The sequence below is a fragment of the Lissotriton helveticus genome, chromosome 7 (genome assembly GCF_964261635.1).
Source record: "Lissotriton helveticus chromosome 7, aLisHel1.1, whole genome shotgun sequence".
NCBI classification, from domain to species: Eukaryota; Metazoa; Chordata; class Amphibia; order Caudata; family Salamandridae; genus Lissotriton; species Lissotriton helveticus.
In genome coordinates, this window is record NC_136068.1 from 2,880,784 (window position 1) to 2,898,115 (window position 17,332).

The window sequence follows — 17,332 nt, forward strand, 5'->3', positions numbered from 1 at the left end:
TTTGGCTGTCTCTTTCCCGGCCTCTCACACTGAACTCTCACTTTGGCTGTCTCTTTCCCTGCCTCTCACACTGAACTCTCACTTTGGCTGTCTCTTTCCCGGCCTCTCACTCTGAACTCTCACTTTGGCTGTCTCTTTCCCGGCCTCTCACACTGAACTCTCACTTTGGCTGTCTCTTTCCCTGCCTCTCACACTGAACTCTCACTTTGGCTGTCTCTTTCTCTGCCTCTCACACTGAACTCTCACTTTGGCTGTCTCTTTCTCTGCCTCTCACACTGAACTCTCACTTTGGCTGTCTCTTTCACTGCCTCTCACACTGAACTCTCACTTTGGCTGTCTCTTTCCCGGCCTCTCACTGTGAACTCTCACTTTGGCTGTCTCTTTCACTGCCTCTCACACTGAACTCTCACTTTGGCTGTCTCTTTCCCTGCCTCTCACACTGAACTCTCACTTTGGCTGTCTCTTTCCCGGCCTCTCACACTGAACTCTCACTTTGGCTGTCTCTTTCCCTGCCTCTCACACTGAACTCTCACTTTGGCTGTCTCTTTCCCTGCCTCTCACTCTGAACTCTCACTTTGGCTGTCTCTTTCCCTGCCTCTCACACTGAACTCTCACTTTGGCTGTCTCTTTCCCTGCCTCTCACACTGAACTCTCACTTTGGCTGTCTCTTTCCCGGCCTCTCACACTGAACTCTCACTTTGGCTGTCTCTTTCCCTGCCTCTCACACTGAACTCTCACTTTGGCTGTCTCTTTCTCTCCCTCTCACACTGAACTCTCACTTTGGCTGTCTCTTTCTCTGCCTCTCACCATGAACTCTCACTTTGGCTGTCTCTTTCCCGGCCTCTCACACTGAACTCTCACTTTGGCTGTCTCTTTCTCTGCCTCTCACACTGAACTCTCACTTTGGCTGTCTCTTTCTCTGCCTCTCACACTGAACTCTCACTTTGGCTGTCTCTTTCTCTGCCTCTCACACTGAACTCTCACTTTGGCTGTCTCTCTCTCTGCCTCTCACACTGAACTCTCACTTTGGCTGTCTCTTTCCCTGCCTCTCACACTGAACTCTCACTTTGCTGTCTCTTTCTCTGCCTCTCACACTGAACTCTCACTTTGGCTGTCTCTTTCACTGCCTCTCACACTGAACTCTCACTTTGGCTGTCTCTTTCCCTGCCTCTCACACTGAACTCTCACTTTGGCTGTCTCTTTCCCGGCCTCTCACTGAACTCTCACTTTGGCTGTCTCTTTCCCTGCCTCTCACACTGAACTCTCACTTTGGCTGTCTCTTTCTCTGCCTCTCACACTGAACTCTCACTTTGGCTGTCTCTTTCTCTGCCTCTCACACTGAACTCTCACTTTGGCTGTCTCTTTCTCTGCCTCTCACACTGAACTCTCACTTTGGCTGTCTCTTTCACTGCCTCTCACACTGAACTCTCACTTTGGCTGTCTCTTTCCCTGCCTCTCACACTGAACTCTCACTTTGGCTGTCTCTTTCCCGGCCTCTCACTGAACTCTCACTTTGGCTGTCTCTTTCCCTGCCTCTCACACTGAACTCTCACTTTGGCTGTCTCTTTCTCTGACTCTCACACTGAACTCTCACTTTGGCTGTCTCTTTCACTGCCTCTCACACTGAACTCTCACTTTGGCTGTCTCTTTCCCGGCCTCTCACTGTGAACTCTCACTTTGGCTGTCTCTTTCACTGCCTCTCACACTGAACTCTCACTTTGGCTGTCTCTTTCCCGGCCTCTCACACTGAACTCTCACTTTGGCTGTCTCTTTCCCTGCCTCTCACACTGAACTCTCACTTTGGCTGTCTCTTTCCCGGCCTCACACTGAACTCTCACTTTGGCTGTCTCTTTCCCTGCCTCTCACACTGAACTCTCACTTTGGCTGTCTCTTTCCCTGCCTCTCACACTGAACTCTCACTTTGGCTGTCTCTTTCCCTGCCTCTCACACTGAACTCTCACTTTGGCTGTCTCTTTCCCTGCCTCTCACACTGAACTCTCACTTTGGCTGTCTCTTTCCCTGCCTCTCACACTGAACTCTCACTTTGGCTGTCTCTTTCCCGGCCTCTCACTGAACTCTCACTTTGGCTGTCTCTTTCCCTGCCTCTCACACTGAACTCTCACTTTGGCTGTCTCTTTCTCTCCCTCTCACACTGAACTCTCACTTTGGCTGTCTCTTTCTCTGCCTCTCACACTGAACTCTCACTTTGGCTGTCTCTTTCCCTGCCTCTCACACTGAACTCTCACTTTGGCTGTCTCTTTCTCTGCCTCTCACACTGAACTCTCACTTTGGCTGTCTCTTTCCCTGCCTCTCACACTGAACTCTCACTTTGGCTGTCTCTTTCTCTGCCTCTCACACTGAACTCTCACTTTGGCTGTCTCTTTCTCTGCCTCTCACACTGAACTCTCACTTTGGCTGTCTCTTTCACTGCCTCTCACACTGAACTCTCACTTTGGCTGTCTCTTTCCCTGCCTCTCACACTGAACTCTCACTTTGGCTGTCTCTTTCCCTGCCTCTCACTGAACTCTCACTTTGGCTGTCTCTTTCCCTGCCTCTCACACTGAACTCTCACTTTGGCTGTCTCTTTCTCTGCCTCTCACACTGAACTCTCACTTTGGCTGTCTCTTTCTCTGCCTCTCACCATGAACTCTCACTTTGGCTGTCTCTTTCCCTGCCTCTCACACTGAACTCTCACTGTGGCTGTCTCTTTCCCGGCCTCTCACTGTGAACTCTCACTTTGGCTGTCTCTTTCTCTGCCTCTCACACTGAACTCTCACTTTGGCTGTCTCTTTCCCTGCCTCTCACACTGAACTCTCACTTTGGCTGTCTCTTTCACTGCCTCTCACACTGAACTCTCACTTTGGCTGTCTCTTTCTCTGCCTCTCACACTGAACTCTCACTTTGGCTGTCTCTTTCACTGCCTCTCACACTGAACTCTCACTTTGGCTGTCTCTTTCCCGGCCTCTCACTCTGAACTCTCACTTTGGCAGTCTCTTTCCCGGCCTCTCACTGTTAACTCTCACTTTGGCTGTCTCTTTCCCTGCCTCTCACTGTGAACTCTCACTTTGGCTGTCTCTTTCCCTGCCTCTCACACTGAACTCTCACTTTGGCTGTCTCTTTCACTGCCTCTCACACTGAACTCTCACTTTGGCTGTCTCTTTCCCGGCCTCTCACACTGAACTCTCACTTTGGCTGTCTCTTTCCTGGCCTCTCACACTGAACTCTCACTTTGGCTGTCTCTTTCCCTGCCTCTCACTGTGAACTCTCACTTTGGCTGTCTCTTTCACTGCCTCTCACTGTGAACTCTCACTTTAGCTGTCTCTTTCCCGGCCTCTCACTGTGAACTCTCACTTTGGCTGTCTCTTTCCCTGCCTCTCACTGTGAACTCTCACTTTGGCTGTCTCTTTCCCTGCCTCTCACACTGAACTCTCACTTTGGCTGTCTCTTTCTCTGCCTCTCACACTGAACTCTCACTTTGGCTGTCTCTCTCTCTCTGCCTCTCACACTGAACTCTCACTTTGGCTGTCTCTTTCCCTGCCTCTCACACTGAACTCTCACTTTGGCTGTCTCTTTCTCTGCCTCTCACACTGAACTCTCACTTTGGCTGTCTCTTTCCCTGCCTCTCACACTGAACTCTCACTTTGGCTGTCTCTTTCTCTGCCTCTCACACTGAACTCCCACTTTGGCTGTCTCTCTCTCTGCCTCTCACACTGAACTCTCACTTTGGCTGTCTCTTTCCCTGCCTCTCACACTGAACTCTCACTTTGGCTGCCTCTTTCCCTGCCTCTCACTGTGAACTCTCACTTTGGCTGTCTCTTTCTCTGCCTCTCACACTGAACTCTCACTTTGGCTGTCTCTTTCCCTGGCTCTCACATTGAACTCTCACTTTGGCTGTCTCTTTCCCTGCCTCTCACACTGAACTCTCACTTTGGCTGTCTCTTTCCCTGCCTCTCACTCTGAACTCTCACTTTGGCTGTCTCTTTCCCTGCCTCTCACATTGAACTCTCACTTTGGCTGTCTCTCTGTCCTTCTTTAATCTCCTTTTCTTTCTCACAGTGTCTCGCATGCACTGGGGCAGTCTCTTCTCTCTGTCTGTCGCACTCTCTCACATCCACCTCCATCTTGCTGCCTCTCCAGTTTTCCACCTTAATATCAAACCCAGAGTCTGGCTCTCAGGAAGAGGTCGGTGGTGTATCAGATCCACTCAGGTGGGTTCCACAGACCCCTGCTGAGCCCCCGGGAGCTGTGGCGCGAGCAGCAGGCGCCTCCAAAGAGTATTTTAATTTCAAACAGTACTAGAAATGTTAAACTAATGGACACAAACAGTAAAGTTCCCAAACCAATTAAGAAAAATAGAGAAACATTTAATAAGCAGAAACACTGAGGGGCATATTTACAAGGGAAGTGGCGGAGTGAGGCGTTAGCCTTCCTGGCTTAATGACACGCTCGGCCACGCTAGAAACGCAGGGCGGCGCCATATTACAAGGATATGGTGCAGCCCTGCGTTCCCCCTGGCGCTGGGGCTTAAACGCCTGCGCGCTAAGCGTTTTCCCGCTGTGCGCTGCGTTTTTCTAAAAGCTGCGTTACATGACGAGCTCAGCTTTGTAACATCCATTTGTGCTGCTTCATGCAGACACACAGAAGTTACAAAACAGCATTTTTTTAAAAAATGATTGTTTATATGAATGAAGGGGGACTGTTGACCTGGCACCATTGGCTTGGGTCTCCCCTGTATTATTGCCTTTGTCTCCTTTATTTTTCTGTATGCTGGACTCAGTTTTGCTGGTCTAGACGCTTTGGGCACTTTGTCACTGCTGTCCAGTGCCACAGTGCAAGTGCTCCCTATTTAAATGATTGTTATGGATTAGTGATGCCGTGATTGGCTTATTTGATCAACTAGTCAGTCCGTAGTGCAGTGCACAGAGTGTGCCCAGGGCCTGTAAATCAAATGCTGCCGGTGGGCTTGCAGCACTGGTTGTGCCACCCACAGAAGCAGCCTGTAAAGTGTGTCTCAGGCCTGCCATTTTTTTTTTTTTGGGGAGTTTTATATAGCGCGAACTAGAACCGAACCGAATCAGTTATCAGAGCGCTTTACATAGCACCAGTTACGTTACATGAGGACACACTTTCATTTTTTTTATTTTTAGGCACGGGGAGATTAAGTGATTTGCCCAGAATCACAGGGGGTTATTGGTGTCGTTACCGAGACTCGAACCCAGATCCCCAGGTCCGAGGTCGAGCGCCCTAGCCGTTAGGCCAACCCCTCTCGCCATTGCGGAGCCTGTGTGCAGCCTGGGGCTGCCATGTCGACTTGGTAAGTGCACCCACTTGCCAGTCCCTAAACCTTCCCTTTTCTTCATATCAGACACCCCTAAAGTAGGCCCAAGGTACCCCTGTGGGCAGGGTGCATTGCATATGAAAGGTAGGACAGGCCCCGATGTGTGTGGCATGTCCTGATAGTGAACTACGCACACGACTGTTATCACTGTTTTTGATACATAAGATCGGACACGCGTGAGTGGGCTGCCCACATCTCTCCCGGTCGTTTCATTGTCACCTTGGTTTATTGTTTTTCGGGAGCTCACCCCTGATGAAGGGCAGCGATGTGCCCGAAACGCATTGGGGACATTTGCAACCTTCGTTTGATGTTCTCCATTGATGCGTATGGTTTATATTTGCACATGAGTGATGTGGACAAATATAACAAGAAATACATTAATTGTGAAGATTAATAAAGAATTTCAAATGAAATAATAAGTTGACTTGAGATTAAATTGATTACATTTTCCATGTATGAACTCGGCCGTGCACTGAAGGGACACCTCGCAGAGGGAACGCGCAACAGTTGTTATAGAGATATCTCATTTAAACATCTATGCGGTGTCCAGATAGCATGATTGGTCACTCGCTCTAAATCTGACTTCAACATGCGAAACACATGAAACATGAAAAGTGGCCTCCACACCTGATGGCAGTGGAAAGATGGCTGGCTGATGGATACACCAGATATTACAATTTATGCTTGTTCTACACATCCGATTCAGTACACAAATGTGTAAACCTTTGAGTAAAAATTAACCCTGCGTTTGTCATTCTAAGTCAAGCTCCCGGCGCACCGTGCCAATAACAAGTGTAAACTCATGACATAACAAACTACGGAGCATATTACCAACGATTAGCGATATTTATCGCTAACGAGGCTTAGCAACGATTTTTTTAACGCTAAGATTCGCCGGAAATTATCGCAGAGATAACTTGCTATTAGCAAGGTTTATCTCAGAAGTGATAAAAATCCTTGTGCTAACTGCCAAATGAAAGATTATCGCTGGAAAACCAACGATAATCTCTCGGAGTTTGGCGTTAGCTTGACAATAGGGGCTCAGAAACTTAGCCATGATATCCACCTTCCATAGGATATCATGGCTAAGTCAGGAAAATACCAGGTGTAAAAAAAGCAGTGCTAACCGTGTATAGCGCTGCTTTTTTTTATCACTAACAGGGTTAGCGAAATCCTTGATAATAGGAGAAATATCGCTTAACAACATTTCTCCTAATATTTTTCTCTGGAACGCCCCCTTTGCATCTCATTAGAGATGCAAGGGGAAGCGTACAGAAAAAGGGTGCTAACATGCGAATTTGCGTGTTAGCACCCTGTTGCTGATAGGGAGATAATTTTATCTCCGCTTTCTTGGCTTTTAAAGCCAAAAAAGCGGAGATAAATCCCTTGAACCAAGCCAGGAAAGGACAAAACTTTAAGAGCCCACCAATGATGGCCCTCGTCACCCCATAAACACTGAGGAGTCTCCTTCCTCCTCCTTGAGTCAAGCGCTGACATCCAACATCTGCTTCGTCCACTCCTCCTTGGGCCCTGTACCTGCGTCATAAATAAGAAAAATAAGGCCTCTCCCCCCATCTCAGAACAACTCACTATCTTTTTCTAGCATCTCATTGTAATGGAATATGTAATGATCTGGGAACCAACACATCACAAAAATCCCCTAAAACATGACTTAATCCCAACCCCACTCCCTCCGGGGCAGGGCAGAGGTCAGCAGACAGAACAATGCCATGCTGGCATCATCACCTCTGTGTCCTTAATAGAATTGAAACTTTCCTTTTCAATAGCCAGAGAATGATGGATTTCATGCCAGACTGGGTGTGAGGATCAGAATGCTCTCTGCTTTCTCTCCAAATGTGCGGCTACTCCGATGATTGGCTTAAAGAAGAACTTCTTAACAGTTGATTCAAAGAATCAGTCAACTGCGTTCATAAAGTCCTCGAGTCTCTCCCACAGGGAGCCGAGTGTTTCCAAAGTTTGGGACATTAATTCCAGCCTCCTGCATTACCCATCTTACCCATCTAGCAATGGAAGGCGAAGAGCTGCCTTATAGGGTGTTTTGAGGGCAAATAACCCTTGATGCCCTTACGCTGGTCTCGACTCAGGCGTTATTTCTCCATTGGCTTTGATACAACTTATTATAGTGAGTTTAACATTTTCAGGTCCCTCTTCTCTTTCTCCCACAGCCCCTTCTCCTACAGCCCCTATGCATGTTGGTCCCTTTTCTCTTTCTCATGCAGCCCCCCCCAATGCCATGATTTTCCTTCTTCCCTTTCTCTTACAGCCCCTATGCCATGTCGGTCCCTCTTCTCTTTCTCCTATAAACCCTGTGCCATGATGGTCCCTCTTCTCTTTCTCCTATAAACCCTGTGCCATTATGGTTCCTCTTCTCTTTCTCGTACAGCCCCTATGATGTGTTGGTCCCTCTTTCTTTCTCCTACAGTCCCAGTGCCTTGATTGTCCTTCTTCTCTTTCTCCTACAGCCCCTGTGCCACGTTGGTCCCTCTTCTCTTTCCCCTTCAGCCCCATGCCATGTTGGTCACACTTCTCTTTCCCCTAGAGCCCCTATGCCATGATTGTCCTTCTTCTCTTTCTCCTACAGCCCCTGCGCCTTGATTGTCCTTCATCTCTTTCTCCTACAGCCGCTGTGCCATGATGGTCCTTCTTCTCTTTCTCCTACAGCCCCTGTGCCATGATGGTCCTTCTTCTCTTTCTCCCACAGCCCCTATGCCGACAATTGTCCTTCTTCTCTTTCCCCTAGAGCCCCTATGCCACGAGTGTCCTTCTTCTCTTTCTCCTACAGCCCCTGTGCCATGATTGTCCTTCTTCTCTTTCTCCTACAGCCCCTGTGCCACGTTGGTCCCTCTTCTCTTTCTCCTACAGCCCCTTTGCCACGAGTGTCCTTCTTCTCTTTCTCCTACAGCCCCTGTGCCATGATGGTTCTTCTTCTCTTTCTCCTACAGCCCCTGTGCCATGATGGTTCTTCTTCTCTTTCTCCTACAGCCCCTGTGCCATGATGGTCCTTCTTCTCTTTCTCCTACAGCCTTGTGCCATGATTGTCCTTCTTCTCTTTCTCCTACAGCCCCTGTGCCATGATGGTTCTTCTTCTCTTTCTCCTACAGCCCCTGTGCCATGATTGTCCTTCTTCTCTTTCTCCTACAGCCCCTGTGCCATGATTGTCCTTCTTCTCTTTCTCCTACAGCCCCTGTGTCATGATGGTTCTTCTTCTCTTTCTCCTACGGCCCCTGTGCCATGATTGTCCTTCTTCTCTTTCCCCTACAGCCTCTGTGCCATGATCGTCCTTCTTCTCTTTCTCCTACAGCCCCTATGCCATTATTGCCCTTCTTCCCTTTCTCCTACAGCCCCTGTGCCATGATTGTCCTTCTTCTCTTTCTCCTACAGCCCCTGTGCCTTGATTGTCCTTCTTCTCTTTCTCCTACAGCCTTGTGCCACGAGTATCCTTCTTCTCTTTCTCCTACAGCCCCTGTGCCATGATTGTCCTTCTTCTCTTTCTCCCACAGCCCCTGTGCCATGATTGTCCTTCTTCTCTTTCTCCCACAGCCCCTGTGCCATGATGGTCCTTCTTCTCTTTCTCCCACAGCCCCTGTGCCATGATTGTCCTTCTTCTCTTTCTCCCACAGCCCCTATGCCATGATGATCATCCTTGGGGACCACAATCTGAACATCTTCGAGGGCAGAGAGAAGATGATGAAGATTGACCGCATCGTGTGGCACCCCAGCTACGACTACCAGACCCTGGACCACGACATCATGCTGATCAAGCTCTTCCACCCGGTGCCCCTGGACGAGGCGGTGCAGCCCGTGCCCCTGCCCACCGGGTGCCCTGCGGTGGGCGACATGTGCGTGGTGTCTGGATGGGGCAACACCCGCAGCGACACCGGTCAGTGGCCTCTGCCTTCCTTGTGCAGCCTACTCCTTGGTGCCCTTGCCCGCCAGCCTAGTCTGAGGACTCCTTGGTGGCATAGATTTGTCAGGACGGCCCTATGCAGCTCCTCAAGGCTCCAGTCCTCCCCAGCACTTCAGATTTAAAGATGGGCGCCACCCTGGGGGACACGCGCCTCGTGCCATCATAAGGGCGCAGAGATAGGACCTGACTTCCTGATCTCTGAAGAGAAGCCCAGGGTGGGGCCCCAGAGAAGAAAGACGGCCCAGGTTGGGACCCAGAGAAGAAGACAGCCCAGGGTGGGACCCAGAGAAGAAGACAGCCCAGGGTGGGACCCAGAGAGGAAGACAGCCCAGGGTGGGACCCAGAGAAGAAGACAGCCCAGGGTGGGACCCAAGAAGAAAGACGGCCCAGGGTGGGACCCAGAGAAGAAAGACGGCCCAGGGTGGGACCCAGAGAAGAAGACAGCCCAGGGTGGGACCCAGAGAGGAAGACAGCCCAGGGTGGGACCCAGAGAAGAAGACAGCCCACGGGTGGGACCCAGAGAAGAAAGACGGCCCAGGGTGGGACCCAGAGAAGAAGACAGCCCAGGGTGGGACCCAGAGAGGAAGACAGCCCAGGGTGGGACCCAGAGAAGAAGACAGCCCAGGTTGGGACCCAGAGAAGAAGACAGCCCAGGGTGGGACCCAGAGAAGAAGACAGCCCAGGGTGGGACCCAGAGAGGAAGACAGCCCAGGGTGGGACCCAGAGAAGAAGACAGCCCAGGGTGGGACCCAAGAAGAAAGACGGCCCAGGGTGGGACCCAGAGAAGAAAGACGGCCCAGGGTGGGACCCAGAGAAGAAGACAGCCCAGGGTGGGACCCAGAGAAGAAAGACGGCCCAGGGTGGGACCCGGGGAGGAAAGATGTCCCAGAATGTTACCAAGAGAGGACACTCAGCCCAGCTTGTGGCCCCAGAGGGGAAAGAGGGGCCCAGCATGAGGCCCTAGTGAGGAAAGATGGCCCGAATGGGGCCCATAGAGGACAGACAGCCCAGGGTGGGGCTCAGAGAAGAAATATAGACCAGGGAGGGGCCCCAGAGAGGACAGCCAGCCCAGGGTGGGGCCCCAGAGAGGAAACACATCCCAGGATTGGGCCTAGAGAGGAAAGACAGCCTAGGTTGGGGCCCCAGAGAGGACAGACAGACCACAGTGGGGCCCAAGAGAGGACAGACAGACCACAGTAGGGTCAAATAGAGGACAGACAGCTCAGCATGGGGCCGAAGCGGGGAAAGACGACCTATCAGTGGCATTCAACACCGTCTCCCACCGCACACTAGTCGTGAGACTACACGACGCTGGCATACAAGGAACAGCCCTGGACTGGATCTGATCATTCCTCACCGGATGTAGCCAAAGGATCAAACTCTCACCTTTCCTCTCCGACCCCACGAAAATCACAGGTTGCATCCCACATGGGTCATCACTGAGCCCCACTCTCTTCAACATCTACATGGCCCCCCTAGCATCCATCGTCTGACAACCCGGCATCAACATTGTATCCTACGCCGACAACACCCAGCTCATCCTCTCCCTCACCAAAGACCCCACCACTGCCAAACTCATCTTCCAGAAAGGAATGCAAGACGTCGCAGTCTGGATGACCAACAACTGCCTTAAGCTCAACGCCGAGAAAACAGAAGTCCTCGTCCTCGGTACCACCCCTTCTGCATGAGACAGCACCAGGTGGCCAACCGCCCTCGGAAACAGCCCTTCCCCCTCAGACCACGCCAAGAACCTCAGCATCGTACTCGACTCATCACTCACCATGAACTGACAGGTCAACACCGTCACCTCCAGATGCTTCAACACTCTCCGCATCCTCCACAAGACCTTCAAATGGATCCCCCCTGAGTCAAGGAAGACAGTTACCCATGCACTCCTCACCAGCAGACTGGACTAAGGAAACTCAATCTACGCCGGCATCAATAAGTCCTTACTCCGCAAAACTCCAGACAATACAGAACACCGCCACCAGACTCGTCGTCGACATCCCAGACACGAACACATCATCAGTCAACAATTACGAAGTCTCCACTGGCTCCCTGTGGAGAAAAGAGTCACTTTCAAAATCCTCACTCACGCCTAAAAATGTCTACACAACAACAGACCCAAATACCTCACTGACGGAATCAACTTCCACGTACCCAAAAGAAACCTCCGATCCTCCAACCTCGCACTGGCCGCAACCCCGCGCATCCACAGAGCCAGAGCAGGCGGAAGATCCTTCTCTCACATTGAAGCCAAGACCTGGAACGAGCTGCCGGCAGACACCAGACGTGCCCCCTCCCTGCACACCTTCAGGAAGACCCTCAAGACCTGGCTGTTCAGCTAAACAGATCTGCGGACTCCCCCTGTGTAAGAATAACCAGGGCAGTGGGGTCTGCCAGGGAGCCTGCCGGGGGAACGGGGTCTGCCGGGGAGCCTGCCGGGGGAGCGGGGTCTGCTGGGGAGCCTGCCGGTGGAACGGGGTCTGCGGGGAGCCTGCCGGTGGAACGGGGTCTGCGGGGAGCCTGCCGGGGGAACGGGGTCTGCCGGGGAGCCTGCCGGTGGAACGGGGTCTGCGGGGAGCATGCCGGGGGAACGGGGTCTGCGGGGAGCCTGCCGGGGGAACGGGGTCTGCCGGGGAGCCTGCCGAGGGAACGGGGTCTGCCGGGGAGCCTGCCGGGGGAACGGGGTCTGCGGGGAGCCTGCTGGGGGAACGGGGTCTGCCGGGGAGCCTGCCGGTGGAACGGGGTCTGCGGGGAGCCTGCCGGGGAAACGGGGTCTGCCGGGGAGCCTGCCGGTGGAACGGGGTCTGCGGGGAGCCTGCCGGGGGAACGGGGTCTGCGGGGAGCCTGCCGGGGGAACGGGGTCTGCGGGGAGCCTGCCGGGGGAACGGGGTCTGCGGGGAGCCTGCCGGGGGAACGGGGTCTGCGGGGGAGCCTGCCGGTGGAACGGTGTGAGAAGTTGGCCTGATAGGTGATGTTTCCAATTCTGGAACCACCTATTATCAGACCAAACAATCCCTTATGGTGTCAGGTTGTAAGTCAACCTTGTTAGACAAGCTATCCTAGGGGTAGCATGGACTAAGCAGCCTAAAGGCTTAACTTAAGAGGTCGTGTTAAGCGAGCTGTTTTACCACATACAATCCTGTAATATCAAATGAAAGGACACCACACAAGTATATATTATAAAAATATATGTGTTTATTACTAAAAACAATCCCCAGTATTCTTTATGAATAAAGGGGCACAAGCGTTAAATCAAAAGCACAGTTTAAACATACAAGTTGCACAATTATGGATGAGGGCGGGTGGCCACTCAAACCATATACTAAACAAGTGGTATAAGAGATACCAATCGAACAGTGGTTAGGCCTAGGGCCTAGGGAATCGCTGGGAGCAGTCAGGACAAGCAGTGCAGAAGTCGGGAGAGGCCCACGGGATTCGGGAGCAGTGCGGAAAGCGCACGCATGCACCAATGTTAACCAAAGGTGCGTAAAAGTTACAAAGTTAAAGTTTAAGGACACTTCCGCTGAACCTAGAGGAACAAAACTTAAGACACAGACCCTAGAGATGTGTACCAGTGTGGGAACACCGGCGGAGCAAAGTTACCTCACCCACAGGAAGCGGGTGCACAGGGTCGAAGTTGAGTCGGGTTTCGTCACGCAGGCTCTTGGTGCTTGAAGCTGAAAGGGCTGCAGGCGGGGTGAAAGAAAAGTGTCCGGTGGAGTCCAAGGGTGGACTCGAGTCGAAAAGTACCTGAAAGCAGAGGGGACAGAGTCTGGGTCACTCAGCAGTGACCAGGGTGGAACCAGGACGGAACCAGGCAATGTCGGGCGCAATCAGGTCGCTGTCGAGGTGCTTCTCTCCGCTGTCACGTGGGCTCTGGGGCATCTACGACGTCCAGGAGCAGGTCACGATCTGTCCCACACAGGCTCTCGCCGTCGGCGCTGTCGGCTTCAAGATTGGAGCAAACAACACTTGGCAAAAGCAATCCACGCGGAACCGGGAGATTGCTTCTCACTCAAACCAGGAGGGTCAGAGTGGGGGCTCCTTTTCAGAGGAGCTGGTGCAGATCTGGAGCAACCAGATTCACAAGTCGATTTCAAGTTTTCATCGGCACAGGGGCCACTAGCCGGCTGGCAAGTGACCGGGCCAACGCGTTGAGCCAAAAGTAGCAGAAGGGCCCCACGCAGCACTCGATGAGTGTAGAGGGGTGAGCTTCGGTGCAAGAGTGGCTCAGGGTTGGGGCTTCTCAAACCCCGGTGTACAGCTTCGAGGGTCACTCGTGGGCTGCACAGTCAGCGTCTCGTGGTCAATTCAAGATGGCGTGCCCCACGCTTCCGGTCGCCTCCACGGGTCTCAGCTCTGCAGGGACTGTGGATCGGCCTCTTGGAAGGCAGGCAGGCTTGATCTTGTTGATCTCTGTCGCTCGAGTTCCGGCGGGAACTGCAACAAAGTAGATGTCGATGGCTGGATGGTGCCTGTTTGCACAGGGTGGTCACTCCTTGACCACAAGGGAGATTCTTCGGGCTTCTATGTCGAGTAGGATGTCGAAGGGTCCAGAATTTCGTTTCTTATGTTTCTTCAGGATAATCTGCCGTGCATTGGCACTGCTCCCAGTCTTATACTAATTTTGGGGGCTGGATTACCTGCTAGGTCCCCTCCTATGGGTGGGACCCAGGAAGTGGGTGGATACACCCCCTTCCTTTGATCCAGGCCGCCCTGGCACGAGGGCTGGAGTGCCCCAGAACCGGTTTGGCCGGATTATGCAAGGGGCAGCCTTGTGCTCCCCATGCAGTGTCTGGTTTCTTTCAAACCTCCCTGCTACAATCCACTATCTCCTGTCTGAGGGGGTGTAACACCTCCCTGCAACAGGAAACCCTTTGTCCAGGCCCCATTTGGCTGAGTTTCGGTCAGCTTCAGGGGGTCAGACTCTTGTCTGTGGCAGAGGCATCCATTTTGTGGATCTAAGGTCCTTTTAGAAATTAAACGCATTTAAGTAAAGTAACATGTCTTACCCCTCTAGAGGGGTGGAATGCTATCCCCGTCGCCAGAACTGGCGAGGGGATAGTATTCCAAATCGTATGACACCTTACACGACATGTTTTGATAAAGCCAAACCAGAGTTGCTATATAACCGCGAGGATTATAAGGCACTTAAGAGTATATGGTATGGCGTTATCCTGAAACAGCTTAGGGAGTTGTTCCCGACAGCTGCAGACAGGCTCAGCTCATGCTAGAGCTCCATCTCACATTAAACCACGCACTCTGCCTCCAGGATTGATGAGGCCTTCCATAGGAGTGGCTCACAGGTTTATATGTGTCCAGATATAGGTTTAGATATAGGTATACTATACCTAAGTAAGGGGTGATTACACCACCTTACCCCAGCTGAGTGATCAGCCAGTTGTGTCAATTTAAGAACCAGCCAGGGGTGGCAAAAGATATGCTGCAGCCCCTGGTAGGCCTTGGTGGCCCCTATGCCCTGGGCACCTATAGTGCATTATACAGGGGCTGACAAGGAGTCCATTTCCAATTGTGGTATGTACCTAGGGTACATGGAATCCATTTTACAGAGAGAGCAGATGGCCTGGGGCCCTGATTAGCAGGGAACCAGGTCAACTAAGTCAAAAACCAGCTAAACACAGGCAAAAAATCTGGGGTAACCATAGTCAGGTAGCCACCTTCCTACACAACCCCCCCCCAAACGAAAGGAGATAAGGCTATCCTTGGCCAGGTAAGCCTATATTGCCTGAGTGGCCATATAAGGAAGTACCTGCACTAGCATGGGTACCCCCTGTCTCATGGTCCACTAAGCAGTCCCTCACCCTTGGGGTATTAGAGGGTCTCCACCATAGGGAATCGCTACCTTGGGTGTGTTTATGCAAAGTTAAAGGCTGGTTTGGATATGGAGTACTGAAGTGAGGCTCTACTAATTTAGGGCTTAGCTTCCTCCAATTGTCTTCCACCATGTGTGCCTTTCTTTCTTTAACTGAGTTGCACTGTGCTCTCAGGGTCAACCTCTGGCTACCTAAAGCTGGAGGCTGGGTCCCTCTGGTTGGCTTGCTGGAGGGACAGTTCAGGTTTGGGCCCTTTGGGTCCCAGGTTTGGCTGTGCCCAACAGAATCCATCTGTGGGAGGTCCCTAACTGTTTTTAAGGGGGCTCCCTCAGGAGTTTTTAAAGTTTTCACCTCACTAGGGCTACTAGTTTTGGTGCCCCTAATCTGTTGATGGGGGTGCTTTATTTGACAGGGGGCCCTCTGGGTCTCACTGTCCTTCTTGTCCTCTGCAGCCCTGGGCTGGCTAAGGCAAGGGAGAGAGGGGCAGGTTACCTGCTCCAGACTGGGTCCCACCTGAGAAGGGTCCACTGCCATCAGAGGCTCTGTCAGGCCAGGCCTAACAACCTCTGGGGCAGTTCCTTCATCAGGGGTAAGATCAGTTCCCTGAGGAGGCTGATCCTGTCCTAAAGTCTGGTGAGGGGGAGATTTCTCTTCCTCCTCCATGCTCTCAGTTTGTGTGGAGTTATCCATCTTTTCAGGCTTCACAACACACATATCAGTTTGAGTTTGGGCTGTGGCCATCACAGCCCCACCAACCTTTTCAGGAGGAGACTCAGTTTGGGTTTCTGCTGTTATCATAACAGCTTTGCTATTCTGTTCAGGAAGAGCTTTTGCTAAAGATGGGGCAGAGAGTATCTCAGCCCTACCAACCTTTTCAGGAAGGACACCTTGAATTGGGGCTGTAGCCATTACAGCCCCACTAACCTTTCCATTGGAATTTACCATTCTAGAATGGGTTTCCTGTTCAACCTCAGCCCAGGCTGAGATTTCCAAATCATTACCAAGTAGGCAGTCTACAGGCAAGTTTGATGACACTGCCACTCTCTTTGGGCCAATGACACCTCCCCAGCTGAGACTTACTACTGCCATGGGATGATTTGTTTTGATGCCATCAATGTTTGTTACCTGGTATGTGGCACCAGGTAAAAGTTGCTTAGAGGGGACTATACCATCAGCCACCATGGTGATGCTAGCCCCTGTGTCTCTAAAAGCTTCAACTTTCAAACCATTGATGATGGGTTCTTGTCTATATTTGCTCAAAGTATTTGGGCAATCAGAGAAGTTGGCAAACCCCCTGCCAGTCTCATAAACAAGATCATTTGGGGATGGGGACCTGGATAGGCCAGGGTCCTCCTGGGCTCCAAAAGTAAACCCACCCAGATTCCTGGGTGTGCTCCCACTTCCTGGGGGATTACTGCTGACAGTAACAGGAGGTGTTGGAGCTGGCTTTGGAGGTATATTCTCTTTATTGCCATTCTTGGGACAACAGTTGTCTGTTTTGTAATGCCCAACCTGCTTACAGACATGACAATAAGGCTTTTTCTCAGTTGAAGAAGTGTCTTGGGACCCACCCCCATTCTTGGAGTTTTGGGGCCCTGGGGAAGTCTTTTCTTTATTTTTATCCCCACCCTTATCTTGAGGCTTGGTAGACTCCTTCTTCTGGTTACTGTCCTGATTCTTAGGCCTAATCCTGGTTCTGACCCACTTGTCTGCCTTCTTTCCCAATTCTTGGGGAGAGGTCAGATCAGAGTCCACCAGGTGCTGGTGTAAGAGCTGGTTCTGACAATTACTTAGGATCTGCTCCCTCATAATCAAATTATACAATCCTGTAAAGTCATGTACTTTGCTGCCATGTAGCCAACCCTCCAGAGCCTTAGTTGCACAATCAACAAAATCAGTCCAGTCCTGAGTCTGTGTCTTCTGGGTGTCTCTGAACTTCAACCTGTACTGTTCAGTGGTTAAGCCAAACCCATCTATTAGGACACTCTTCAGGACTTTGTAATTGTTTGCATCCTCATGTCTGACAGTGAGGAGCTTATCTCTCCCTTTCTCTGAAAAGGAGTACCATAAGATTGCTGCCCACTGTTCCTCAGGAACCTGCTGTACCATGCAGGCTCTCTCAAGAGCAGTTATCCACTTGTGGATGTCATCCCCTTCCTTGTAGGGGGGCACAATCTTTGTCAGGTTTCTACTATCATAGGACCTGGGTTTCTCTTTAGGAATATT

At 51.5% G+C, this 17,332-nt stretch overlaps 1 protein-coding gene across 1 annotated transcript in view; it reads left to right on the top strand.

Annotated features, from left to right (window-relative positions):
• LOC144767923 (serine protease 1-like) overlaps window positions 1–17,332 on the top strand; it is a 74,242-nt gene that overhangs the window by 33,467 nt on the left and 23,443 nt on the right. The window contains exon 3 of the mRNA XM_078651262.1: window positions 8,980–9,239. Within this exon, the coding sequence (XP_078507388.1) occupies window positions 8,980–9,239 (260 nt within the window). The remainder of the gene's footprint in view (window positions 1–8,979; window positions 9,240–17,332) is intronic.